This window comes from Trachurus japonicus, chromosome 6, assembly GCF_045865225.1.
Source record: "Trachurus japonicus isolate A0001 chromosome 6, Traja_1.0".
Lineage (NCBI taxonomy): Eukaryota > Metazoa > Chordata > Actinopteri > Carangiformes > Carangidae > Trachurus > Trachurus japonicus.
Genome location: NC_140912.1, coordinates 12,033,700 through 12,060,911, shown reverse-complemented (window position 1 = coordinate 12,060,911; position 27,212 = coordinate 12,033,700). Strand labels below are relative to the sequence as shown.

The following is a 27,212-nucleotide window of genomic DNA, read 5'->3' as shown; positions in this document are numbered from 1 at the left end:
CTGAACTCCGCTTTCCAGAGGTTTTCTGGTTCACAGGAGAAGTAAAGCATCTCGAGTCCCCTCTGCCATCAATGCCCCTCTGACAGTGGATGGTTATTGAATAACAGACAGTTTATGAGGCAGCAATAATGAAGTGTGTACAGAAAGGGAATAAAGTGTGGACCAACAATGGGCAGTTTGTTCTGTGTCCTTCAAATGTGAGACATTTCTGAACAAGAGAGGCCCTTTATCTGAGGGATTTCGCAAGGTGGAATTAGTTTTTATACCAAAACAAAGGCCTGTGTTTTCTTTCATCTTCTTTTTATTTTAGCTGCGAGCAGCATTACTGACCTACTAAATAATACCTGGTATTTAATCTGTGCAGCTCCTAGTGTGACTACATGGATATAAGATGAAGTAAGTAAGGGCAAGTAAATAAAAAGAGCGACTATGCTGTTACGTACATCCAGGTCATGCAGGAATAAATCCATCTAAAATATGCACTTTGGTTGCAAGACATTGGTGCTTTGCTAAAACTTAAATGCAAAATTTTCATTTCATTTGAAAACATGTCATTTTACTATTTCCCTACAAAAACACCCTTGCTATTTCTTTTCCTTTTGTGCATTTCTTGTGCTTCTAACTGTGGACACACATCTGCATATTGGCTATTTATTAGAACGACAGGATCTGTCACCAAAGCAGGCCGCCTCCGTTATCAATCCCATATACCGTCTCACTTTTTTTTTTACTGATAAAAACAATGGATAACAAAACGACTGTCTTCGTGCCAGCTGTAATAAATATGTCTCTGTAAGAGGCAGCCAGCCTGTGTAAGTCTTAATACAACACAAAACCCTGGAACAATAGAAAAGTACAAGAGATTATTGTGACCTTGATTTTGATGCACAGGAATCAGCTACAAAGGTTTCTACATGATTATTCTCAATATCTCTAATGCTTACAGTCATTTAAACCTCACTTTTAAGATTGTTTGATTTTAGAATTAATTAACCTTACTTAGACATGACACAATTTCAGTACAAATTAGTGTATTTTATAAATTAAAAAAAATCACAGCTTGAAAGATTGAAAAAAAAAGAAAAACAAGATTATTACAACAGGCTATCAGTGGCCTTTCAGTGAGCCAATATTATCACCTAATGTTTTCCTCCATCATGACGAATAAGTATAAAATCTTAAAGTTACACTTTACTTATAAATTCTATATACTTGATATGTACAAATTCATGCCATTACAAATAATTGCTGCCTAATCAAGGGACTGTCAATCAGGCATCAGAGATATTAATGAGTCAGTATGTCGGTTGTTGTGCTAAAAATCCTCCTTGTTTTTTCTTTTCCCATCTTTGGTTACTCAAACTGTCCCCACATGACTGAGACCAAACAGCAACAGAGTTTTTCTATAAAACTGATTCTTTACTAAACAAATACAAATTACAGATGAAACATTGCATATCATTCTTAAAATGCAGAAAGATTTCGACAGAATTAATACATGAGAGCAGGCTATGAGGATAGCTGCTATTAGAAAGGATATGTTATCTTGAACTAACAGTAATTCCACCTACTTATAAAAATAAAAGAATGATTGCAAAGAGAAAAAAGTATAAAGGTGCATCTTTGCTCAGGCCTCCAGTCAGTCTGCGATCAGGAAGGCACAGGGTACAACGAACATCCAGGCCGTCTGTCCCGTTGTCTCATCACCTGAATAGTCTGTTCCAGAAGGATACGAAGGTGGTGGAGTTAAAGGCACCGATGAATATGAGCAGCAGAAGGTAGAGGCTCATCATCACAGCAAAATGGTGTCGGAGGAACCAGGAGCTGCTGCGTGAATGTCTGAAGAGGAAAAACATAAGGAAAGCCAGGTTTTAGTCCTGCAGAACAAAGTGCTGACCGGACCAACACACCCATTTACTTCTTGTGGAACAAATTACAGAAAAACAGGTCTGTGTTTCTGTAGAACTATAGATTAGATTACATGAGATTCATTGTACAGAGCATACAGCGGAATTTGGGACTATAATGAGTAGTCTATGATAAATCAGATTTTTTGGAAACTATGAAAACGATCAAATGATCATTTAAGCAAGAAATGGCAAATACTTTTTAGTTTCCAGCTTCAGAAATATGAGGATTTAACATTTTTCTTTGTCTTATTTGATGCAAAACTGAATAAATTGTATTTATCGGTCAGATAAAACACCTGAGGATGTGGGAAATTTTAACATGATTTCCTAATAATTGGAAAATAAAGAAAATAATCAGCAGATTAACAGATAATAACTTTAATTGAGCCACCAGCTCTCTGAGCACCTGCCAGGCCTGGACATTAGGATGTTAACAGAGCTGTTTAAGTTGACTAAATCTAATGAAATTATCAAATCTCATGATGAGTTATCTTAAGAGGTGTGACTGATGTAGATGTTGCTATACAGCTACATACTGTATATATGGCTAACATAGACAGGAAGTCATTGTAGCAAACATGAACTCTTCTTGTGTTGACCTGTCTTACCTGGACAGGTGCCTCCTCTGAGAGTAAACAAGCAGGTACTTGACTCGCAAAAGCTGATTGTTGGTGACAACAAAGTACTTCTGTGGTACGTCCCCTCCTTCGCTGTTCTTTGCCCTTGAGCGCTGACGGTCAATGATTTCAGAATCTGGAATAGAAAATAAGTGGGTGGTTTCAATTTACAGCAAATTAAATCATAAAGGATTCACATTCTGTGTACCCAGTTAGTATGGTCACATGGTGAGGTACACACCTTTTTTCTTGACCTGGCACTTAACATCTGGGTGATCGATGACTTCACACAAGGCAACGCAGCTGAGCAGTGGACCCAGCAAGCTTTCTCTCCAGCCGCTGCTGTGTGGACTGTAGAGGACAGCCAAGCTGAGGTCACTGGTGAGGTAGGTCCCCTCTCCAAACACCGAGTTCTGCACGTACAAAAACACAAAGCCAGACCGAGCAGATCTAAGTTTCCATGTAAATCAGAAATATCCACATATTCTTAAGATGGCGGCACTGACCTTGTTGAGGTGACAGTGTAGCCCGTTGTGAATGATAGAGTGAAAGTTCTCCAGGCGGCTCCCGTGGAATGCATAGAAGACATCTCGTCCCGCTCTCATCTTTTCAAACCTGGCATTCATGTGGTCACAGTACTCCAGTTCAAAGAGGAAATCTGGCACAGGCGCAGAATTCCCTTCATTTTCTGTCAGGTTACAGAGTTTTCCATACTGGTGGAGATCAAAGAAACACACTATGAACTAAAAAGCAGCACACACTTAAAGAAACTGTGATTTGTGTTATTATAAATGCATTAACGTACCTCTTCTTTTTGTAATGTCTTCACAGCAAAGCTGTTTGAAGAGAGAATCCAGTGTGTGAGAGCCAGATGATGATCTCCATCTCCAGGTCGCAGTCTCACCAGCTCTCTGACACCAGGCAAAGACTTCACATCTGCCAACTAGAGGACAAAATGAACTGTTTGATTACAGTGCCATGGCAACAGGCAGGGCAGTCTGTAGTATGTTTTTCATCTCAGTGTACTGCTGTGTTGTCTCTGTCTGAAACATTATCATCAGCATTATCATCTTTGCACTCACAGTACAGATTCCTGTATTATCTTGAGTCTTCCCACAGACGATGCTATTAATATCAAGTATATACACACTAACAAATACAATGTAAATACATTTACTTTCAATATTTCTTTATAAAATATAAGAATCATCCTCATTGCAAATACTATCATTTACAAACCCAATATACAATCTGTGTCCACTCAATCAGGTACACCTCTGTGATCTACTGTGCTTTAACAGGCCAGCTGTAGCATCCATCCATCCAAAGCTCATATTGTCCAGGGGGGATACATCCTCACAAATGTGTAAAATTCAATTATATGTTTATTATTGTGGTCACAGTTAAAGGCAGTGTTTGGTTTGAAATTATCTGTACTATCAGAATATCATGCCTTTGAGCTTATCAATTCATTTAATCACTGCTGGAAGGTTTTTCTAACAGCTGTCCATTGTAAAACACTGACATCAAAGTGATGCATCTACACTGCTGGAAACACGCGAGTCATGATGGAGGAAAAAGTCCAACGCCTGGCTTCCATTTACAAAGATAACAGCTGCTTTGTACTGATGTCAATTTCAAGTAAAGGTGGAAACATCAACAATAGACACCAGATATATGCTGAAATTATAAAAGTACACGTTATTATGGCAGAGCAGTTGTGTTAGTCTGGGTCAGATTTACTTGAAAAAGTGAACACTGAGTAAATCCAAGAAGTTGGTGCAATCACATTCAGCCTTTCCTTCCTCAGAATAATAAGAACTTTATTTTTTAAGAGTCTGACACTGGTATCTCATGACAACTGATGGTTCCTCCTTAAGACATAAATCTTTGTTTTAAGTATCTGATAACTGTAAAGATCTCAAATCTGTAAAACAACTCTAATCTGTGTGTGATTGGGTAAATAAACAACAGCAACCCACTTTCAATATTTCTCACCAATAATATGTACATTTTTTATATGATCGAAACATTTACCTGCCTACCACAACTCTTAAACCATTTGAAAGGCGATTTAACATTTCAATCTGTCTTTTTACACTGTCTTGGAGTCTCTCTCTTCACCTGTATTGACTGACACAATGCCACCTTTAACAGCACATTACTGCCACCAAGTGTATGTGTATCATGCCACCAACATACTCATGGTGCATCTGCATCCACACTAAAAAAAAAGTAAAATGTCACTGAATTTTCTGTTTGCTTATAGTAATTTTCTGTTTGCTTAAGCAGGGATGTAGATTGTTCATAAGCGTTTAAAGGTTTCTGTATCTCATACCAGCTCCTCAAAATCCTTATTGTCACCACTCAGGTATCGGGGAGGAAAGGGTCTGAGCAAAGAGTCCCTCTTGTAGTTCTGAGCGGCAGCAACGAACAGGCTGCAGCGGAGGTCTGCTGCTACTGGGTCTCTGTGCAGACAGGAGCACACCAGCTCTCTGACCGCCTCAGGTGGGAGCGGTGGCTGCATTCCCAGCACTGCAGACAGAGGTGATAAGATAACACGAGTGAGAACAGCCAAAAAAAATAAGTTACGTGTTAACAGCACAATAAGTAACTCCTGCCAACACAGTGTGCAAACATTTTGTTTTCAAAACAACGCACGACTTATCCTCAGTACATTTCTGCACTTAATTCAAACAAAAATCTATCTAGTTGAGGTGAAGTTAATTTCAACCATTTCTATAAAACCACAATTAATGACTATTTTACGAGGAATTAATCTGCTGATGGTCTGATTTGCAAAGAAAAACTGTAAATAATGAGAAATGCCAGCACAGTAACTGAGATAACTATGCCAGTTTTGCCTAAATATTAGTTAGAAACATGAAATAACTACAATTAAAAAGCAGCAAAATGTCACATTTTATAAGCTGGAACAATGACATGTTTTAATCTAGTCTCATCATCAATTTTGTTCGTTAACCTACTGTAATGAACAGCTGTAATCTTGTCTGATGGTTGGTATTTTGATTGACCATAAAGCCTGATACTTAATAACCTCTTCACTAATTTGCTTTATGCTCAGCAATACGGGTCAGTTAAAGTTCAGCAATCTTCTCTGAAATGTAGGTGCTTTCTAAAGACACGTGAACACACTGAGACTCAGGGTTAAGTAAGATATTGAGTAGCTGAATGTGGAGTTTAACTCAGCACAGGTGCAGTGTTAGCTTGTAGTAGCGCTTTGGACTGGTTAGCACAGGAGGGTCGACGTTAGCTAACATTAGCAGAGCAACAACAAGTGCAGAGCTGACCTTTCTGTCGCCGAGTAACGTTGCTCATGACAAACACATCATTGTTTGGCTACCGCGAGTACCTATAAAGGGTATTAGGAACACACCCTAGCCCTGTTTCACCTGTTAGACGGTAGTTTAGTGTAATTACTTGCCCCTACCTTCAGTCTCGCTCAACTCATAACACAGCAGGAAGAGCTAACGTTAGCTTGAGCCACTGCTGCGTTCAAAGTACCCGAAAAATGTCGGGGATGCTCCGTTTTTGGGCCAATTTGGAGATCCATTAGCGAATAGAAAAGACAGTAAGTAGATGAATACAACTATAGAGACTAAAACCAAGACAGCGTGTCAAAAACAGCAAGAAGAGAAAAAAAAGACCTTGTTTGATTTCCCCATCCTCACGCTGTCGTGTAACTACCATTGGAACGAGTACACCTGAAAGCAGCATGACGTCCACACACCCATAGACTTTATAATCCTCCTTGAATAATAATAATAATAACAATAATAATAATAATAATAATAATAATAATAATAATAATAATAATAAAAAGTTATAATTAGGACATAGTTTGTAATACTGTTGAACTGATTCAGATTTCAGCTGTTCTTGATTGAAATATATTGATTGAAAAGTAAAAAATAAAAATAGAGCATTTCCTGAAGAAATCTTTCAGCATTCACACGAATAACAATACATGGTTAGGTAGAGAAGCTCAAAAGCATCTTGCAAGCTGGTCAGTGTACTAAATTCCTTCATTCTTTTGTTTGGCAAATGGTGTGTTGGAGAATGTTGTTCTCTTTTGATTAATTGATAAAGAATTGGGAATAGTTCATGGCTTTTTAATGAAGTCACAACAAATATCCCAATATAAAGATGAACAATGTAAGATTTTATTTTCACTTTAATTAAACAGCTTTGGAGAAATTGTGATTGTTAAATGATTTGTTATGGGGAGAAATGGTGGCTCTCTGCCTTCCACCTAGTGTCTCTTGGCTGGTTTTTCATACCATACTACACACTAGTGCATGTGGTCTGAAAAACCTTCATCTTGTTAACTGCTTTTGACTGAACTTTGAATACGAATCACCTTGCACTTACATGTTTATACATCTGGCATATTCTGTCTTTTTTCTTGTGTGTTTTTTTTTACATATTTTAAATGAATTATTATTAAATGCAGTAGAAGTGCCCTGTTGTAGGCTAAATAAATTTGCTTTGGTTTTCAACTTGCAAAGCATTAATAGATATGAAAAATGCCTGAAAAGGTGTTTAATCTACATGGTGTATCTTAACACTTTAAAAATGATTCATCATCTTCAGTTTACCGTATTCATCTATTTAATGTGATACAAATGTATCTATAATTGTTCATTTGACAAATGAGGTGTTATCATCCCCAGTATTATAGGAGGAATTGGGTAATGAATTTCATTTTGTGGGATAAAACATTTTTACAAAGTCTTTTATAGGCAATGTATGTAAATCATTGATGTTGACACTTGACACCATGTTCGTTGACACTTTGCAGCACCTGTATGACTGAGATAATATTTATTTTCCCCAGTGTAGGACTTTCATACATCTTTTTATACCCTGCTCCTGCTGTGTATAACAGTGGGCTATATTTGATAGTATCTAGGCGGCCAATCAGTTCAGACTAACTCCTGGTTTTCAGCACTGTGACTGTGGACAGCATCAGCGAGGGGCGGGGCTTATGGAACCGATATCTCTGCCTTCTGATTGGTCGGTTCAGACCAGCAACAAATCCCGTTTTTTTCCTGTCTCGCGGCCCTGGTCCTACCCGGGCGGGTACAATCAACGCAGGGGTATGTGCGTAAAGAAAAGACCTTACGTCACGTGACCGCCTCTTACTCCCAAAGCCATCATTTGAGGAATAACGATAGATATTTGTCTCCCAGAGCGCCAGGCCCGTGTGTTTCCTCCAGTGTCTTTAACGCAGATGAATCCATAGGATGCTCTTTAAACGAACCGAGGGATTTTAGCGACATTCTCGGACGAAGCGGGAGGTAAGACGTTTTTAATCACCGCATTTCCATTCATTACCCTTCATCTGGGGAAGCGGGAGAGGGAAATCGGTGTGACAAAATGCAATCATCTAGCTCGTAGTCTGGTTTGACCTGTTTGGCGTCCGGATGGAGAAGAAGCACCGATGCACCACCACCGTGTCGCACCGCACAGCCTGAAGGACGCTTCTCCATCGTCTGTGATCACGATGCACAGTGTCCTACTGCAGCATCACTGCCATCCGCCGACACAAATACACGTCTTAGACACTGTTAGGATCATAATGCACGACATCCGCCGGGATCAGATGGTTTTGTTGGGGCAGAGATTGCTTCGTTTTGTGGCAGAAAGATGCCCTTCAGAGGGCTACCCAACACCCACTATCCTAAGGACTGAAATTTGGTTTACAGACATTATGGAAAGTGGTTGATTATAACCTACTGCAAGTGATAAGGGATAAACTAACAGCCCTGTGGGCTGAACTCTGTAGGCCTGTAACACGCCTATTTTGCGTCCATAGGTTATACATTTTAGATATCGCGACAAGGCCACTGTTTCCTCACCGCGTGCTTTACCCAGTTAGTGGTAAGGAAAACATGTTTATTATAATCAATCATGCTTCATAATGAGTGGGAGCCCTTAGAGGCCTGGGCACCACCCTTAATCAAATCAAATGGGGATTGAGTGTATTTTAATGCAATGAAATGTGTGGATGACAAGGAGGCCCATGGAGGATTGTGGCCTGTTGCCCATAAGGAAGGCTATATGAATGAGTCAGTTTACACCTAATGAAACAGCTCTGTTGTTTGCAGATTGGTTTTCAGCAGCTGCAGCTGATATTGAAGCCTGTGTGTCTGTTTGCAAGTGGAGGAAAATACTGAGCAGTGATCATGGCAGGTAAGCATCTCTATCCATACTGCATGCATGTGATGTAGAGTCCTTTTTAAATTTTGGCTACTAGGCTAAATGTCAAAATCAACCCATGTTTGAGGCTGGATTTTAATCCCCCATGCAGCTGTCTTGACTTCATTTCTTTATGTATTTGGTGTGTGGGCAGCTGTGCTGATTGTGTCTTTGTATCCTAGAAAACAACTTCCCTCCCCTGCCCAGATTCATCCCCCTCAAGCCATGCTTTTACCAAGACTTCAATGAGATCCCAGACTCCCGGCGCACCATGTGCAAGAGGCTCTATTACCTCTGGATCTGTGAGTGTATCTGCACTAAAAGTTTGTGGGTTGATTGCTGGCTGTGTGACACGTACAATATTAATTGAGTTCTCGGCTGCTTCTGGTCTCTCATTGTTTTACCCTAAATATTATGAGAGTCAAACAGCAAACACTCCAGTAAAGCAGTGAGACCAGACTGACTGGTCCCACAACATGGCACAGAGCCAGATTCAACAATTTTTCCATGTTCGTTCGTATGCATTCATATGTGAAGTCACAAATTGTGTTTAGATGTACAGTGATGTGACATGTTTGCCATTTGCTCTGAGATTTGAGAATCAAAAGCTTCACAAATCTAAATGAAGAAAAAATGTAATATATTTAAGTAGCTACTATTTTGACAATTGATTAATCGGCTCAGGTGTTTTTTTTAAAATACTTTCTGGTTCCAACATCCCACATGTTGGGATTTTCTGCTTTTCCATAGTGTATATCAATGGAACTGAATATGTTTGGGTTTTGTTACATTGGTCAGGCAAAATACGGTAATACATTTCCACAATTTACAGAACTATTTCTATCTATGATTGTATCAAAAAAAATAACCTAGTGGTTAACAGTAGATGATAGTAATGTGTTTAATTGTAATATTTACTTGAGTATTATGGTATCTTTTTCATAGGTTCTGCCATTTGAAACAAGCAATGTAAGTCTGGTTGTAAAAGTAGATTAGTTTACAAATAACTTATTGACTAGGAATTGTGTGCTGTCTTTGCCAAATAAATTGTAGCTAGCTCCAGCTGAATTATTGTACAATGATAGAGGACTGATAGTTTTAGTGCTGAGTAGCTGAGATTCATAGTGATTCAGTCTTGCTGAATTATGAGTAATGCAGCATGTGGGCTATTTGCCGTAGAGGTTTTTGTCTTCTGTCTTCCATGTTTTTTGTCAACTTTGCTCCTCCCCTTCGATGCTGACAGTGAACTCCGCCACACTGGCTGTTAATCTGATTGGCTGTCTGGCGTGGCTGATTGGAGGAGGTGGAGCGACCAACTTCGGCATGGCCATCCTGTGGCTCATCCTCTTCACCCCCTGCTCCTACGTGTGCTGGTTCAGGCCCATCTACAAGGCCTTCAAGTAAGCTGATTACATCCCAATTATACACAACATTCGCTTCTGCTGAATCACATCATGTGTAATGTAAATTAAATATAATATTCTCTCTAAATTCTCCCTGTGCAGGACCGACAGCTCCTTCAACTTCATGGCCTTCTTCTTCGTCTTCATGGCCCAGGTGGTGATCAGTATCATCCAGACTGTTGGTATTCCAGGTTGGGGAGTGTGGTAAGAACTTTCAGAGGATAATTATTAAAACTCATTATATTCTTAAGATAAAGTGTCTTAGTAGGATGTAGGGTCAGAACAACCCTCCAGAACAGATTTGGTGCTCTATAGCAAGCCTCTGTAGCTCCACTGGCAGGATGAGCATGTGTATATGTAACACGTTGGTCCAAAGTTCAAGCACTTCCCTTTGTGATGTTTTTCCATCTATTTACAGATTCTACCTGTAAAGTGTCACCAGTCACTATCCAAAAACCCTCAGAGAGAGCTGTTAAATCTGCTAAATATTTATATTAACAATAGATTTGATCACAGTGGAATATGAAAGGGGTTGCTCTTAGTGACAGACCCACAAAAAAGCAACACATCTACAGTCACCAATACTACAGGGCATCTAAGCATTTTTGTATTTTGTAGCAACTTTTACTGTTTTGGTTCCCTGTCAGTGCTCTTATCAGTGTTGCTTTTGGTCACAGCGGGCAGCTGTTTTCAGTGAAAAAGCTTGAAATATATGTAGACCAAAAAAATGACTAAAAGGACATGATCTCTCATTGCACTCTGAATATTACTATAAATACATGCTAAGATGATCTTTTCCTGCACACATACTTTGCCAAAAATGTGTCACACACTAGCTTAAAGGTGATAACGTGTCAATGTTGTGTTCACAGTGCATCCCCTGCCCCATGTAAAAAATAAATTGTTACCACTAATACTTTGTGCATTTATGCTTTGTCAGTAAGTGTGCGACGATGCTAACTCATTTTTTGTTCCCTCAGTGGCTGGCTGGCAACCATCACCTTCTTCAGCACCAATGTTGGCTCAGCTGTTGTCATGCTGATTCCCACCATCATGTTTACTGCAGTGGCTGTGCTCTCCTTCATTGCCCTCACAAAGGTGATTTATACATTCCTACTTCTTCTCAGAAAAAAAAAATTAAGCTTCTTTCCCAGAAACACAAATATGCATTTTGTAGTTTTCATTTGGTAAAAAGGCTCTGGTGTGCTGCTAGCCTGGATATATTATAGGAATTGGAAACTCAAAGATGGCACCCACTCACTTTAATGAAATTTGGTCACCAGGTACATGAGCCCAAAAAAGTTTTCTTCCTGCTCAGCTGACGTCACTGACAAACCAAACAAATATGGATGACTCACAGATATTTTAACCCCAAATCAAATGTATATGGTGTCCTGTTGTCAATGCACAGTATTTTGATTCTCACATGACCAGCTGCATGCAAGTTTATAACATAGGAATAACAACGAACAGCAGTTCCACCTGACATGACATGAGTATAAGTATTGGCTAACAGCACAATACCCAGCTGGTTAACTGCTTGTAAGCACCGTTATTACAGAAAAATAATTATAAAATAATATTTCAACTTTTTGCTAAAAGAGTCATGACGGAATAATTACACGAGTCAAAACAAGCACAGTAGGTATACATACTGACTTTATCTGAGCCAAAGTTAATTTTATTTGTCACTTACAACTGCGTTGTCCTTTATAGGTTCATAACTTCTACCGTGGCAGTGGTGGCAGTCTGGGTAAGGCCCAGGAGGAGTGGGCCACCGGGGCCTGGAAGAACCCCCACGTCCAGGAGGCAGCCCAGCAGGCGGCCATGGGAGCCGCGCAGGGAGCCATGCAGCAGAACCAGAACCAGTACTCAGCAGCTCCTACCTACAACTACGACGACCCGATGTAGGACAGAGGCGGGGGCCAGTCTGCCGAGTGGGAGAGATAAAAAAGGGATCAATTAAGAACACAATTCAGAATTAGGTGCCCTTCATTATAATACTGTACAAGCTGAATTTGAACAGAACAATGTAGAGAAAAGTCATGTTTTTGTTGGAAATGTACTTTTATTGAATTCTGACACACATGGGAGTTAATCATTTTAGTGAAATCACATTTAAATCAACAGCCAGTTTTTTAAAATCTCTTATTGCTGCTCGATTTTAGCTGGTCAGTGCGTGTGGTGCTTTTCAGCGGAGACACATAATAATAGCTAAAACCAATCCCCTGAGCTTCATCAGTTTATTCAGGTTGGTTAATATGTGGTCAGCGCAGGGTGACAACTCTGCCTGTGTCACTCTCTTAAAACATGTTTTACTGACCTTTTATGTGTTTTTAAGGTACTGTAACAGCCGTATTGTTTAATGTTTACTTTTTTCCCCTTGAAGTTGTAAGGTCACCAAATGTTAATGCAATTAGCCCCTCACAGTTGATGTATGTAAAGAAAACTTTAAAGAACTATTTCCCATTAAAGGAATGCGTTGACATTTTGGGAAATTTGCTTTCTTGTTGAGTTTTAGATGAGAAAATCAATATCAATATCATCATAAGATAAATGTGAGGCTGGTTAGTTTACATTAGCATAACCGCTCCAAAGGACAAAATGTACAGCTCAGACTGATAACACGTTAAGCAGTGCCGTTTAGAGGTGCGGATATTTGGAGAAAGCTAAGCTAGCTGTTTCCCACTGCTTCCAGTCTTTGTGCTAAGCTAAGCTAGCAGCTGCTGGTGTAGCTCCTTATTTACTGCACAGGACACGAGAGTGGCACTGAGCCTTTCATCTAATCCTCAGCAGGAAAGCAAACAATGCCAAATTAGCAGGAGCAGTTTAACTTGGCCAAAGTCTCAACAATATAATCAGAATTTGAAAACCCTCAAAAGGAAAACTTTGCTGGAAGATAAATTGAAATATATACGCCATTTGCAAGCATTTAGCACAAAATCTACGAGGCAGGCTTTAACTTCCACATTTTGGTGACCTGATTGACCTGTTTTTTTCCTTTTTGTTTATGATGGAGATTCTGTTTAAATCAACATTTTTTACATTCTCAGGAAAGTTGTGATAGCTCGTGTTAAATTGTACCTGTAAAGCCCTTTAAGTGTCAACAACATATTGGGCTTTTGTCTCCTTTTCTCGACCCTATTTAGCCATTAGCAGTGTTTGGTTTCGTCGTTACATCCCGGTCATGTCTTGAGCTGGTTGGTTTGAGTTCAGTGAATTATTATTACATGTTAAAGTGAAGCACATGCAGTATTTAGGATTGCTGTTCTTTGGATAAAACATTCCAAATCAACATTGTACAGGTTTAAAGTGACATAAAACCAAAACACTTGAAGGTAGGACGTACAGTAAATATTAATAATCATTGTTGTAGGTGGTCACAGCATTGTATGAAGTGATGGATGTTTTCTCCCTTTGGCTAATTCTTCCACTAACCCCTACATGTAAATGCTTAAATGGCTACTTGTTTCTGAAGCTCTGGATTTCAGGCCTTAGTGTGTCATTTTGTGGCTGTTGGTGTTACTCCATGAATAGGTGTAATATGATATTTATATAAAAGAAAATAGAATATAAAATTCAAGACAACTATTTCTTTATGAGGTGAAATTGAAAGAGAGGGGAATATCTGTGTGTGGCCCTCGTAAGGCCTGATGCCTGACGTTGATTTCAGTGAAAAGATGTTTGCCTCATGTCACTTTGACTCTTCAAGATTCAATAGATGGTTCTTACAGTAATACAGTATTAGAATTGAAACAGATGTGAAGATACGTACCTGAATGCTCGTTATTTCAAAACCTGTGAGTCGTCTTGTCTGATTGTGATGATGTGGTATCAATAGGCTGTTTGTTGCTTTCCTTTTCAGTTGTTTTCTTTTTGTACCAACCTAATTTTTTCAGGTGTATTTTGGATGATGTGTGGGTGAGTGTGAAGCAGCAGTTCGTTGTGTCTCTCCATGGCTGTGGGCAACAGATTTTGATTTTTTTTTTCTTTCTTTTAATTTTTTTTTAAACAAATTATAATTCTTAAAAAAAAACTTAATTCACAGTGAATCACAGTGGAGCAATACTAATGTATTAAACAGTATAGAATTATTAGGATCAAGTGGGGTCCTGTTGTGCAGGTTTCAAGTAAACACACAAATATTAACAACCATGAATTGAAAAATGGGGCCTGTTTTCAATTTGGACATCACTGGTGTAATTTTACAACTGCATAACATTTTCACCAGCAGATGCACATACGGTAGTTATGAAGTATAACCCTGTAAACTGTACCATTCACAAGCTCATCTGTTGTTGTAAATGCACAAAGTTTAGCTGATCTGATCTCTAATTTGAACAAAAGTTTGTGCACAAGATGAAAAGAGAGGCTACTTTGCTCTGTGGCAGTAGTCAATTATGATGCTGAGTTTGGGCTCAGTCCAAACTCTCTGCCATATGTACATACAGCACCGTATATGTGTCTATTGAACCTTCAGCTGTATAGTTATGGTGTAGCAGGGACCTCAGTGCATTGGAAAGCTTACACTCTGCATTTCATACCGCTGTATTTAAGCTTCTCAAAGCCATTTCCCATCAACTTTCCCCATGTTCCCACATGTGCTGTCTGTTGTTTGATATGTATCATCATGTACTATATGATAAGTAGATATAAATATATAATACTTGAGGTGAGGTAAATATTTGCCATGGATGAACACACTATAGGAACATGCTCGATTTAGGTGAATGAAGCGTTTGAGGAGGCTGTGTCTCCATGAGTGAAGTAAATGAGGAATACATTTTTGTGTATTACTTTTGTATTATTTGGTCTTACCCTAATAGATATTAAACAGTTCTTGTTGCATCTTGTTTTGTTATTTAAAAGCTTCTCACATGCATCTTGTTATACAGAATTTGTCCTAAATGAACTGTAGATGACAAATTGAATAAACATAAGATCATTCTCCTTAGCGGAATGAATATATATATAGAGATAAAACCCACTAACAGACAACTGTCACCAAGCTTGAGACTTTTAAAGTACATTACATTAAATCTTTAGAGGTGCACACTTTTCACAGTAACAGAGCTAAAAATAAAAAATGTTCCTAATCCACCCTCCAACCAAATATGTATGAGGTGCACTTGGTTAAAACTGACTGACTGTCAGCTACTCTGAACCGAGAGGCTCCTGCTCTGGATGAATGTAAAAAGGCAGGTCTCCTCAACATCATTTTACTTTTGAAGTACAGTGTAAGATATGAATAAACAGAGATCCTGAATCTAATGTAGTAAAAAGCAGCAGTAAACAGATTCTCAAGCCAGTACAAAAGAACCAAGAGTTGAAGCAGATGTGAAGTTTTGTGGGAGACATCTGGCATGTAAACATAATCCAATCTACCATATTCTGTCAATATACATATACACACTTTTCCTCTATTTAAATTAAAAGCAGGTTGAAAAAAAGATTTATAGGGTTAAGTTCAGATGTCTTTATATGAAATAGCTTCTTGACAGTTACAACATTTACAACAAAGATATTACTCACACATAATCCTTAATGATAATCCTATAAAATGTATTGTAACACCAGGAAAGAGGCCTTTTCATCATGACAAGTACTTTAACCTCTGTTCACATTAAGCACATTTTGCTGATATTGCTGAAACTGTTTCTTGGAGAAAGCTATTTAATTGGGTACCAATTATACAGACAACTTAACATGCAAAAAATGTGTACTTATTGTTCAGCCTATGTGGAGAATAATAAGGTTTACAACAATAAGTGGATATTTGTTGGGGTTAATATGGGGCTTTTCTTTCAATGAAATTCCTCTTTTTTCTGCTGGGAACTTTAGGAAACTATAAGGAAAGGCTGAAAACAAAACATTACCCAAAACTATATCAGCAGTAAACAAAACTGGCCAATATTTGTCATTTCATGAAGTAGCAATATCAGCCCCAATATATCCGAGATCCACTACACAACAGAAAAGAAAAGTCACGTAACAAAACAGGGAAGCACAAAAAAACGGCGATAATCTTAAAATTCTTTATTCATAAACTTGATGCAAGTTTACAAATTACTGTACATGGTCAAAATTTCTTCAAATGGAAAATGAAAAATAAAAGTAAAACCAAAGCGAGCCAACGGTGCCAGACTCGGTCATCTGTTTGTTGTTGCCAGAAAAAAAAAAAAAGAATTGAAAAATGAAATAAATGAATCTTTGCAACACAGTCCAGTTAGAGAAGCGTGCAGGTCTGTTCACCACGGCATGACTGTCTAACTCGATTATCTCAATATTCTCCCTGACCAGAGGTTTGGCATTTTGGAGCAAGGTAAAAATCACACAGCTGGACAGAGGCTTTGTAACAGGGGAAGTTGGACTTTTAAAACTGAACAAGGACCCTCTAGTGTTGAGGACACTTCTTGTTAATGATATTTGATAACTCTTTACCCCTCCGATATACCACGCATGGAAGTGGAGTAGGTGTGCTGAGAATAAAATTTTTCCTGATATCAAAATATTTAGCTCTGAGTGAACCTTGTTTTTGTAATTTACATATCCAGGCTAAAATCAAACCTATTTCAGTGCTTGGGAGGAAAAGAAAGCAAAAGGAGACTTTGGTGGGTATTGATGAGCCAAAGCATGGGCTGGTCACCATGCCCCTGCAGTCCTTCCTAATCTAACATCGCTTGAATTAAAAGAACACGTGACCCATATTATCGTAAAGCTGATAACGTTTTCTGTTTTTGACATTAGATCAGTTTGTGAGCGAGCCGTAACATCAGCGTAACATGGCGTTACTTAATCCAAGAAAATAACCCAGAACTCAACATGTGCAGATTCCCCTCCTAAGGATTGTTTGTTACCTGAGTTGCCATTCAAACGTACTTTTGCAGACAGTGTTAACAAATAAACTGCAAAAGCGCAAACAGATTGATAGATACAGTGTGTGTCCTGTAGTGTGGGGAACAGCAGTACTGATGGTGTACTACAGTATATTGCAAGGTCAAAGTTTCATAAAGAGTTTCGGGTCAGTTTTTTTTTTGTCGCACTACAAATGATCCTTCTCACACAAAGAGGAGACACCCAAACACAACCATGGGTATATTGTGGTGGCAAAGGAAGCCCTGGTGGAAGTTCAGCTGCTGACTGAGAAAACTGAGGCAACGTTCACGCAACATGGTGGCAGTTTCAAAACCTAAACGGGGCAGGAGAAAACCATTACAATCAATCTACGTCAGGAAAATATGACAAGAAAAACGCGGTTTTGGGGCAGAACGCTGAAAAACTCCACATCCCGGCACCCTTCGTTTATTCCTCCTGTAAAGCCCATTCCAGCACGGTTCTGCTTAACAAAGTGACTATAATCAAACCCACATATCTTTAACGACAGCGGTTGAGACAACGCCCCTGTGCAACATGCTGCTATATTAGAAAATACAGGCTTCACTTTCAGCATCAAACGAGACATCATCCTTTACGGCGATATCGAGAGAAAGGCCAACAAGCCACACTGAGCACTTGCGGGGGCCCCTGTATGAACAGAAATAAGGCAAAGAGTGCTCCTCAGCTTCAATTAGGTCTGTTTCAACTTCCAAATTCCTATTATCGCCATCTGCTGATAATGTATCCATGTATCCTCTTTCCAAGATATATAATATGCAGATTCTGAGATATTTTTAACCCACTGGCCACGTCTTCATATTAGTCAGGGGTGGGTTTGTTCAACGATGATGGTTGACAAGACTGCAGCATTTTGGTTCTGCTTGGCCCAGTATTCTTCATACATTTTATAAAGTAAGAGCTAAAAGATACCAAGTGGTAGGTCATCTCAATTTAAAGATACGCTCCTAAAATATGAAAATTGGATCACTTATTATTTTTAATTGTATTATTAATGATAAAAACAATTGCCAAATAATATTTCTAAAACAATATTTGCATGTATGTACCACTTAACTTCCAAAAAAAAAGAAAAAAAAAAAAAGTTATTCAATAAAAACAGGTGCGGTCAGGTGCCACTTCAAGAGCTTCAGTATCAATCTTCTTTTAAAATTCCCACTTAAAGGAGGTGTAACTGACTGTTTGTGAAGCCCAGTTTGTCAAAGCAGCGAAAGAAAAAGCATTTCCCCACATTTAAAAGGGAGAAAAGTTTTTTTTTTTAAAGACAAATGAGCATATTTAGAAAACAGGACTAGTGATACTCTCATATCATCCTCCTCACTAAAACACTGAGGGGAGAAGCAAAGTGACACCAGAATAAAGTCTTTTTTTCCCAGAGCGGGATGAAGGAATACTTGTCAGATGAGCCAACGAGATGGTTTCCACGAGAAGATGATAATATTCCCAGTAAGTCAGAGGGGGGGAAATATTCCAAAGAAAACAAGATACTTTGACCCATAGACATGTTCCCTGTGCATAGTGGTAGGAGCTCCTTATCCGTCCTCTTTAGGTGGTGTGTACCAGCCTAGAAGAACACACAGAGAAACCGTTTGCCACAGGGTCCACACCATGATGCGTCTAATGGGCCACAAACCTGGAGAATTAGTGACTTACCGTTCTTTTCATGAATCTGCACGAGGGATTTGTATGACTGTTGTGCTCTGGCAAGATTGTACTGGTTCTGAAAAACAAACATTGCTCTATGAATTGTTTGTTGTACAAAAGGATGGGAACTTTGCATGTGATCTCTCTACTCTCTTTTCCTGTCCAGTTGGGACATAGAAAGACTAATGTAAAATAATTTGTCTCTTCAAGATGCAAACATCTTCTTTTTGTCTAAAACCACCCGTGTTCTTAAACATGGTTAAATGACATGCTTTGATTTAAGCCCACTTGACTTCAGTTACCTTATTGGCTCCAAACTGCACCCTGGCTTTTCCTTTCACCAGAGTTGCATTTATCTGCATAATGACAGATTCTATGGAATAGGCACTGCTCCAGCCCTGAAAAACACAAAACCACACAAGAAAATCCCATGATCCACTTCCTCTGTTGTCTAAGATAAGGAATATTGTGTTTACAACATCAGTCACACAGCCTACCTGTTTCGTGAGAAGTTCCATGCACAAGGCCCCTCCTCCTAGAACATAACTGAAATTAAACAGCAGAGCAGTATTAGAGTCAGCAGTCAAACACGTCTGAGTACATATCTACATTTGACCAAGAAAGTTTTCACCTGACTTTTGATTTGACAACTTCTTGAATTGGCTTGTGGGAGTAATTTTGAAAGTGTTGTGATGCAACAGGAAATACATGTAATTCTGAATCAGATGTGTTTATGCCCATTTCTAATAATCAGAATCCATTACACAATCTTCATGATTGAATATATTTATTTATTACTACTATTCCTGACTTCTATTATGCCTTTATTAAAGCAAAGTGAATTACCACATCTTAAAAATGCATTCTACAGCCTAATTTCCCAGATGTATGGGTGGCGATTTTAAGTGTTGATGATTTGAGGCCGGTCATAAGCAAACCACAGGCCTGTACTAAATACAGCAATTCATGAAAGTGTCTGACACAGGCTTTATATTATATATTTATATTTAAGTGCAGTACAGTATTACCATATCTGCAACAGCTGCAGGCACAAAACGTAAACAGTATTTAGGAAAAATGTGTTTGTATTTCATGTTTATGTTGTTTTAATTTACAGCGGCAATAGGCCAAATAAATATTATGAGGCTGTCTCTCCCAACAAAGTCCACAATCCATTTTAAAAAACTGTGTGCACGACAAATTCGAACCAAGTCCCAGTGAGTGAAAACGTTCTTCAGTGGAAGAAGTGCAAATTGGGCACAGAGAGATCAGTACACACTCACCCTCCAGAGAGCACAGGTGAGACAACCCGTACAAAAGGTGGGTCAAAAGGAAAATTATCCTGTCAAATGAAGATAAAAAAAAATTGAGTCTCCAGAAACCTTTTTATCTTCCAAAAAACAAATCACAAATGTTTCAACAGGACTTACTTTATAAGAGAAATTTAGCAGAATGTAGTCCACTCCTTCCTTTTCTTTTAAGACCTGCAAGTCACTATGTAATGGACTATCTGGGTCTACCCTGCAACGAAGAGCGTCAAGTCAAATCTAACACAACACACAATACTTGGCAAGCTGGAAATTATTATAAACAGCGAAATGAGAAAACTTACGTCCTTAACTTGACATGCCATTCATAAAGGCTGTCATTGACTAGTTCGACTGAATAAATACCTGTGAAGTTGGAAACACAAACACAGAATTATACTTCAATGTATATTTCAGAAATTAAAAGAATGAAAACAATGAAAGGCCACAACTTGAGAGAAATGTGTCCCAGTAGTTACCTGTCTTGTAACTCTGTGATCTGTAGATCTCCCTGAGTTCCTTCATTAGGCGGTCTGAGGCTTGCACTGAGCCAGAGACTGCACCCTGCAACGTACATCATTACACAGGTGAATGAGACACTGTATACTGCAAAGTGGAAAGGTGGATGGGCCTAAACCAGACCAACAAAATATCCTGAGGTGAATATCTTATACAGCTCTGGAAAAAATTAAGAGACCACTCCCAAAATGATCAGTTTCTCTGGTTTTACTATTTATAGGTATGTGTTTGAGTACAATTAAATTAAAATTGTTTTATTCTATCAACTACCGACAACACTTCTCCCATAATTGAAAATAAAATATTGTCATTTGGAGCTTTTATTGGCTGAAAATGACTAAACTAGTCTAAACAACAAAAATATCAAGTCTTTTCAGACCTTGAATAATAATAATAATGCAAAGAAAACATGTTCATGTTTATTCCTAAAGAACACAGCAAGAATATTTTAACTCAGGAAGAGTTTATAAATCCGTTTTTGTGGGATAATGTCAATGTTTAATCCCAGCAGTGGTTTTTATAATCTTCCTATAAAATCAGATGTGGTTCAGGTGATGACCTCATCAGTGTCTCATTAAGTAGAATGAATTGTGTTTGTGTTGGTATTTAAAAAAGAAAAGAAAAGAATGACTGTCATACATGTAGAGATGCTTTTAAGAAACATTTGTGAAAGTGGTCTCTTATTTTTTTACAGAGCTGTATGTGCATAAACAATTTTTAAAGTTTTACAAACAGTTTTATATGAAGATTTGCAACCCTCGAGAGGGCCACCAGCTCTCACTGAGTGAAGGAACTCCTAGAAGACAAATCCTACATTAGCACATAGGAGAAACTTCTTAAATGATGAATGGTCGTTGACAATGCAGTGGTGACACCAGTGATTTTCAGAGTTTCAGTCTGATGGAGACAGATTCTAAGAGCAGAAGATCTTACTAATCAGACTTGCAGCTGACATCAGACTAAAACCGGCCCTATGCAGCCAGATGATGTTGGACTGTGCTGCCGTTGTGAAAGCTGACAGCTGACTAGATGTTATACTGTGAAGCCCAGCTTTTTTCCTGCCAGTGCCCTCTGCAGCAGCAGCAGCAGCAGCCGCCACATTGTGTTACATGAACAATGAGTCTGCGATTTGACAGGGTGCTACTGTTGGTCTGAACATGGCAAAATCTGAAACTGAAAAAATGTTTGTCAGAAAATTGGAAGTAAATTTATGTCCAGGGTCAAAGTAGTCAAAAATCCCTGTCTGGAAAAACGGCACCACTAAGAAATCTCAGACTGAACCTCTTATCTCTCTTTTTATCAGTAAAGAACAATGAAGAAAAGGCTTGACTCACATACAGAAATTTGTAAACATCAATTGGGCTGCCAGTAAAAACTCAGGCATCAAGCATCAGGAACAAAATATAATCAATAAGCTTTTTGAGTGACTTATAACTCAGAAAGTTATTAGTAAAAACATACTTAAAATGATTTGGTTTCAATACATGAATTCCCGTTCAATAAGATGCTATTCACACAGTCTTAGTAAGGACTCTCATGTTTTTGTGCTGAGTAATAGGGAGGCTGCTGCCAAAAGTTAACAGCGAAATGACAATTAACAGGAAAAAGGAGCTCCCTCACTTCTCCACTCCACTTCTACAGTCCTGACCAACCTCAATATGGAAAAAAACACGAATGAATGAGCACTTACATTCAAATGATCCTGTCTCTGGTTCTTACGAATCTTCTCCAAGATGGCCAGGTTTTCTTTTTCTATCCCGTCATCTTCAGACTTTTTTCCATCTACCGGTTCCTCTTCTTTCATGTCGTAATGGTCCAGGTCTTGGTCCAGGTCAATGTCCTGCTGACATGGTGTATGAATGATGTTTAGAGACAGGATGTAGAAGAATACAATCTCTAGGCTTTAAAAATGTTAAATGCACTGAGCTGTCAAGAATATATATATAGCCACCTCTCCCATTTCTTCCTCCTCCTCCTCCTCCGATGTCACCTCATCTGATGGCCCGTGCTGCAGTGGGGAGAAATGATGCAAGTTGGCGAGCTGTTTAGGTTTCAAATATAACAAGGAGGCATTTTATTTTATTTTTTTAGTGCTAACCTTTCGCTCCTGGGTAATTGGACCAGCGGGCAGAGGCTGGTCGAGCATTTCTACATCTGGATGTTGTGGCAGGTTGTAAAGGCGACAGAGATCACAGATGAGCCTCTTAAGCTGCTGAAGAAGCTGCGGGTGAGAACAGCAACGTCGTTAATGAAATTCAATCTCTCATTAAGCAGTCCCTCCAATTTTGCTCTGCTTTAGCACTTTACCTCCACTCACATGTCCATTTTTATTAAGTACCTGTTCAGGCATAATGCAACTAAGTTCATCTGTTGCACCATAAAATATACGTTTTGATTGCACATCATGGAGGCGGTTCAATTACTAAATGTTTGAGCAGTGAGGTCATAAATGTTGATGGTGCTGACCTTGTCTAAATTACATTCAGAGTTTGTTATATTGCCAGTGGCACAGGAAGCTACGCACAGATAAAACGGAAGAATGAATTCCATTAAATATCAGTAAATTGCAGATGCAAATGGCCTGCAGACTGTCCAAGAACTGAGTGAAATGGGCCTGACCTCAACAAAAAAACACAAAAATAATTCAAAGCAGAACTCAAAACCTACCAAGCATTGTGTGTCCCATCACTGAAAATGTGGATTAAAACATTTTGTGCGTGCAAGACAACCTAAAAATATCTAAGACCTCGAAATGGTCTCTGCAGCAAGAGTGGGTGAAAACATTAATGAACGGTCAATCGAGAGACTCGCTGCAACAAATTGTTTCAAAAGCTGTGATAACTGCCAAAAGGAGGTTGTTACTATGTTTTGACTTTGTGGTTGTGCCATGTCCTCTTTGTAGTTTTTTTTTTTCCAGGGGTGCCCAAACCTTTGCACACAACTGTAGACAATGCAGCAGGGCTGTTGTATTTGCCTGCATTCACACAATTGTACCCGATAAAGACACCAATGAGTGTACGTGACAATACTATTTTGTGCAAGCCTCTGTGAAACTGGAGCCACATCAGCCAACTTACCAATGTGCTGCCTTTTCTCACATCCTCTAAGCGCTCCAACACTTCAGCCAGACTAGGATCATCAGAGTCAACAAACCATATTGGGGGTGTTGAGGGATAGGATTCCTGCAACAGAGGGAACAACAGGACATGGAAATGTTTGCTGGTGATGGCTTTACTGTCTGCAGATTATATATCAACGCTTGACAGAGAGTACCACTGTTTTTAGGAAACCAAAACGTTGCCCAGGGAAACCTCCTCTACATTAAATGTTGAAGTTTATTCCAAAGCTATAAATGACTTCAATCCAAACGTCTTAGCCCACACAGCCACCTACTAAACAAAAATGATTTGTCTGCTACCAACCACAGAGCTCAAAGTGCATCTCCAGCACCGCTAGATAAGTGGCTGAATGATCAGGATAAATGGGATGAGTACCTTGCATTAAATGGAAAATATTTGCATGTTAAAGACTTGTAACTAAAGTGCACCAATTCAAGATGGCTCTATACTTGTGGTGTTAGTGATCTGAGGATTAAGTCACACTGTTCTTCCCATATACCGGTAAAATAACTGTATAATTGGCAATTGACGATTCCATGAGCTGTGGGAATTTTGATGAACTTAAAACAAATAAAAGATTTACTGACACTGTATGAATCAAACTAGTGATTTGGAAAATAATCAGCAGATTTAACAACAATGGTAAGATTTGTTAGATTCAGCTCTAATCCTCATTTCTTCCACATCTAGGACATCACAAAGCCACGTTTGAAGAAACTCACATGGATCGTGTGTACACCTGGATTTGCTGAGTTGTGTTTAGCCAACAATTTATTCAGGAGATCCAACATGAGATGAGCAAGGAAGATATCAAAACCTCCTTTTACCTACTCAGTTTGTTATCTCAGCTGGCAGGGTCGTGATGCTGGAAGTTATGTATTCTGGTTTCTTTAAGACTGGGGCTGACTCAAAGGGGATGCAGACTGACTCAGTTTGAGACCTGATATGTCATAGCTATCAAACATTTTAACAAACCCGTATGTGCCCCCCACCCCCACCCCTAAAAGAGAGAGAGAGAGAGAGAGAGGGAGAGAGAGCACTGGTGGAAGTGCGTATGTGGGTGTTAGTTCATAGAAACAGTGACGGGATGTGGTCTGGGTGCTGAGATACGCTACCTGAACAACATAAATACGAGTGTCATGATGAGAGCGGACTCCGCTTGTTAGTGACATTACCCACACGTATGTTGCGCGTATGTTTTAATGCCATTCAAGTCGCCATTCATGCACAGAAATCGTTTAAAGTGCAAATGTATAAGTGCATAAAAATACCGGGCCCGCCTGACATTATCTACGCTAACACATGTATACACATTGGCCTATTTGATTATTAGCTGGTTAAAAAAATGACATTAACTCAAATACAATGTTGTGTCGTTCAGATCTACATTATGTCGTTGTCTGCGTTTTTTTTTAAAGGGCGACATAAACGAGACAAATGTCGCCGCTGTAAAATATGCCATTAAGTTCGCCGGAGGGATCCGTCTATTTACTGAAAAAGGCAGAAAACACAGTGGCACAACATTCCACTAAACCGCGTCTGTCTACGGTTCAGGATGGGAACGGGACACTCAGCGGTGTGGCTGCGTGTGTTTAGAAATACAGCAGGTTAAACATGTAATGTTGTAAAAAGTTAAGCCGTGCTCAAATTAAAATAACGTGAAGATTTAACCAGACACGGTTCAGTAGTTAGAAAGTTGGAGCCCGTACTACCGCAAACTGTAACGCAGTTATTTTGGCTAACTAGGCGAAGCTAGCGTTACTTTCAGTTAAGAGGCTAGCAACAGCTACCGCAGCGTCGTCCTATTTATCAGCGCTTAATCGTAATATTTCCAAAGTGGATTTAACACTGGCGCTATTGTATTTTGTTTAATGTTGAGGGAACCTTAAATCCCGATGACTGCCCATTTAATTTATATAAAAACGAACTCTTTATTCGTAGTTGATTTGTAAACACGGAACCTTCCGCGGAATGATTGTGTTTCAGTCGATAGTCGGTGGCTGCGCTTAGCTGGCCTGGACTCACCGTGATGTTGCAGTGAATGATCAGCAGCTTCTCTCCTGTTACGTTGAATTGGCAGCTGAGTTCATCGGGTTTCCAGTCTATTATTCTGAATCGTTCGTGGTTTGGGTCAAAAATTGACTCCAGAAACTTCAGTTCGGCCTTCAGCCCCGACACCGACATCTTCTACTCATCTCAAACCACCAGGCCGCTGGCAGAGGGGAAGTCGGGGCGGAATGCGACCGCGCAGTTGAGTCGGTCCAGGGATCTCGCATGTTAGCGTGAGAACAACAACAAAGGGCTTGAGGGTTTGGTTAATGGTGAACACTGTCAGTAGGATTTTACAGTCGTGATGACACTACACGCACTTTGATTAAATGTTATTTTGTTCCCCTTTTTTATTTTATTTTGGTGTCTTATTATCACATTAGTATAGGCTATGTTTTTATTTGGCAGTTTAACCTCACGACTTTGCTTAATGGAACCTATAAAGATGAAAACATTATGCATTCATACTGTAATAAATGTACTATATAGCCTATATAATATAGGAGTTCCAAAAAAAAAAAGTTTTTTCAAGAAAGGACTGGTTTTACGGATGGCCTCATATCTCATAAAAAGGTTTAACAGGTTTGCACATTTTTGGTGGAGAATGTCCACCACAATAATATAGTAGGCTATGGACTAGGTGTGGGCCTAGCTGGTCTTAGATGTAGCCTACTGGCTACATAATATAGAGCTGATTCAGTCGTCCTCTCTCACTTTACCTGTGCATCTTGTCACAATGACTGGCTGAGCAGCATTAAAGTGTCCTAAAGGCTACAACGTGTATAAATGTTATCATTCTGAATGATTTATAGGTTATAGGTCTGGATTGGGACCACCTAGTTTTTCCCTTTCAACCAATGGTAGCCTACTCTAACAGTCTGACTGTCTAACTGTCAGTGACTGCACAGCCCAACACTCAGTAGCCTATTGGAGTGGCAAATAAGAAATGATTTCCATGAAAACTGCTGTTTTTGTCCGAGCATGAAACTTATTTATCAAGTTTATTATCACCAAGTTTATCTTTATGTTTGTCTTCTTCCATCTAAATGGCAATCCATTGAACTGTATTGTAGAAAGGCACATTTATTGTAGACACTCCGGTGACACTTTTTCTGTCCACAATTTTTAGGATTGTTGAGTGAAACGTTGTTGACTTTGGATGTGGCTACAGTCAAAAGTACCCAAAGTTGAGACATGGCAACAGCATGCTTCAGGTTGTCTTAGGCAGTTCGTTAAGGTAGTTGGTAGAAATTATTTTCATACCAACACTTCCAGTCGGCCTACCAAATGTTACCACATGGATTTTGGATTCATGGTTTGAGAAAGCATAAAATTGGCTGCGAAGGTGCCAAACAAGAAATCAAGTCATATCTCAGCCAATTTTATACAACTTAATTTGCTTTGAGTGCTTTCAATCATGCCTGTGATATCATGTTTCCATGGTAACTCTGGCCTGCTGCACTGCTGAGCCCCTTATAATTCAAAAAACATTTTATACCTTATAACATGGTCAGGTGAATTTTAAGTT

General features: G+C 39.1%; 3 protein-coding genes across 7 annotated transcripts; 1 reads left to right on the top strand and 2 right to left on the bottom strand.

The window, feature by feature from the left end:
- Window positions 1-1,398: 1,398 nt before the first annotated feature.
- Window positions 1,399-6,031, bottom strand: parp16 (poly (ADP-ribose) polymerase family, member 16). 2 transcript variants are annotated; one of them, XM_085778776.1, is made up of 7 exons: window positions 5,839-6,031; window positions 4,866-5,062; window positions 3,333-3,470; window positions 3,034-3,240; window positions 2,769-2,940; window positions 2,519-2,663; window positions 1,399-1,839 (listed from the first exon to the last, which is right to left on the bottom strand). In XM_085778776.1, exons 1-7 carry the CDS (start codon window positions 5,864-5,866, stop codon window positions 1,704-1,706), a joined length of 1,023 nt encoding a protein of 340 aa, XP_085634902.1. In that variant the 5' UTR covers window positions 5,867-6,031; the 3' UTR covers window positions 1,399-1,703. The 2 variants fall into 2 exon arrangements, with proteins under 2 accessions (XP_085634902.1, XP_085634903.1); XM_085778777.1 differs by having other exon boundaries at window positions 5,979-6,031.
- A 1,564-nt stretch (window positions 6,032-7,595) lies between these two features.
- On the top strand, window positions 7,596-15,000 carry scamp5a (secretory carrier membrane protein 5a). The gene is made up of 7 exons (XM_085778775.1): window positions 7,596-7,848; window positions 8,659-8,743; window positions 8,932-9,051; window positions 9,993-10,149; window positions 10,255-10,356; window positions 11,133-11,250; window positions 11,869-15,000. Exons 2-7 carry the CDS (start codon window positions 8,737-8,739, stop codon window positions 12,061-12,063), a joined length of 699 nt encoding a protein of 232 aa, XP_085634901.1. The 5' UTR covers window positions 7,596-7,848; window positions 8,659-8,736; the 3' UTR covers window positions 12,064-15,000.
- A 1,173-nt stretch (window positions 15,001-16,173) lies between these two features.
- LOC146985664 (ubiquitin-conjugating enzyme E2 Q2-like) lies at window positions 16,174-25,864 on the bottom strand. Of its 4 annotated transcripts, none has more exons than XM_085778773.1 (13): window positions 25,661-25,864; window positions 23,594-23,698; window positions 22,615-22,737; window positions 22,468-22,524; window positions 22,207-22,359; window positions 20,477-20,561; window positions 20,303-20,363; window positions 20,121-20,211; window positions 19,974-20,032; window positions 19,188-19,236; window positions 18,993-19,088; window positions 18,700-18,766; window positions 16,174-18,610 (listed from the first exon to the last, which is right to left on the bottom strand). In XM_085778773.1, the coding sequence occupies exons 1-13, from the start codon at window positions 25,817-25,819 to the stop codon at window positions 18,579-18,581; spliced, it is 1,137 nt and encodes a 378-aa protein (XP_085634899.1). In that variant the 5' UTR covers window positions 25,820-25,864; the 3' UTR covers window positions 16,174-18,578. The 4 variants fall into 4 exon arrangements, 2 of the variants coding, with proteins under 2 accessions (XP_085634899.1, XP_085634900.1); XM_085778774.1 differs by having other exon boundaries at window positions 22,207-22,356; XR_015035988.1 differs by lacking the exon at window positions 19,974-20,032.
- Between the last annotated feature and the right edge of the window lie 1,348 nt (window positions 25,865-27,212).

Bases quoted from the DNA above. Each gene is read 5' to 3' on its own strand.
- LOC146985664 (XM_085778773.1), bottom strand. From the start codon at position 25,819: ATGTCGGTGTCGGGGCTGAAGGCCGAACTGAAGTTTCTGGAGTCAATT. The intron at 23,699-25,660 runs GTGAGTCCAGGC...CCTCTGTTGCAG, and splicing joins TCATTCACTGCAACATCACG to GAATCCTATCCCTCAACACC. The intron at 18,767-18,992 runs GTAACTGAAGTC...TTTGTTTTTCAG, and splicing joins TGCAGTTTGGAGCCAATAAG to AACCAGTACAATCTTGCCAG.
- parp16 (XM_085778776.1), bottom strand. From the start codon at position 5,866: ATGAGCAACGTTACTCGGCGACAGAAAG. The intron at 2,664-2,768 runs GTGTGTACCTCA...TTTCTATTCCAG, and splicing joins GTGCCAGGTCAAGAAAAAAG to ATTCTGAAATCATTGACCGT. The intron at 1,840-2,518 runs GTAAGACAGGTC...TTTCCTCTTCAG, and splicing joins CAGAGGAGGCACCTGTCCAG to ACATTCACGCAGCAGCTCCT.
- scamp5a (XM_085778775.1), top strand. The intron at 9,052-9,992 runs GTGAGTGTATCT...CGATGCTGACAG, and splicing joins GCTCTATTACCTCTGGATCT to TGAACTCCGCCACACTGGCT. The intron at 10,150-10,254 runs GTAAGCTGATTA...CTCCCTGTGCAG, and splicing joins CCCATCTACAAGGCCTTCAA to GACCGACAGCTCCTTCAACT.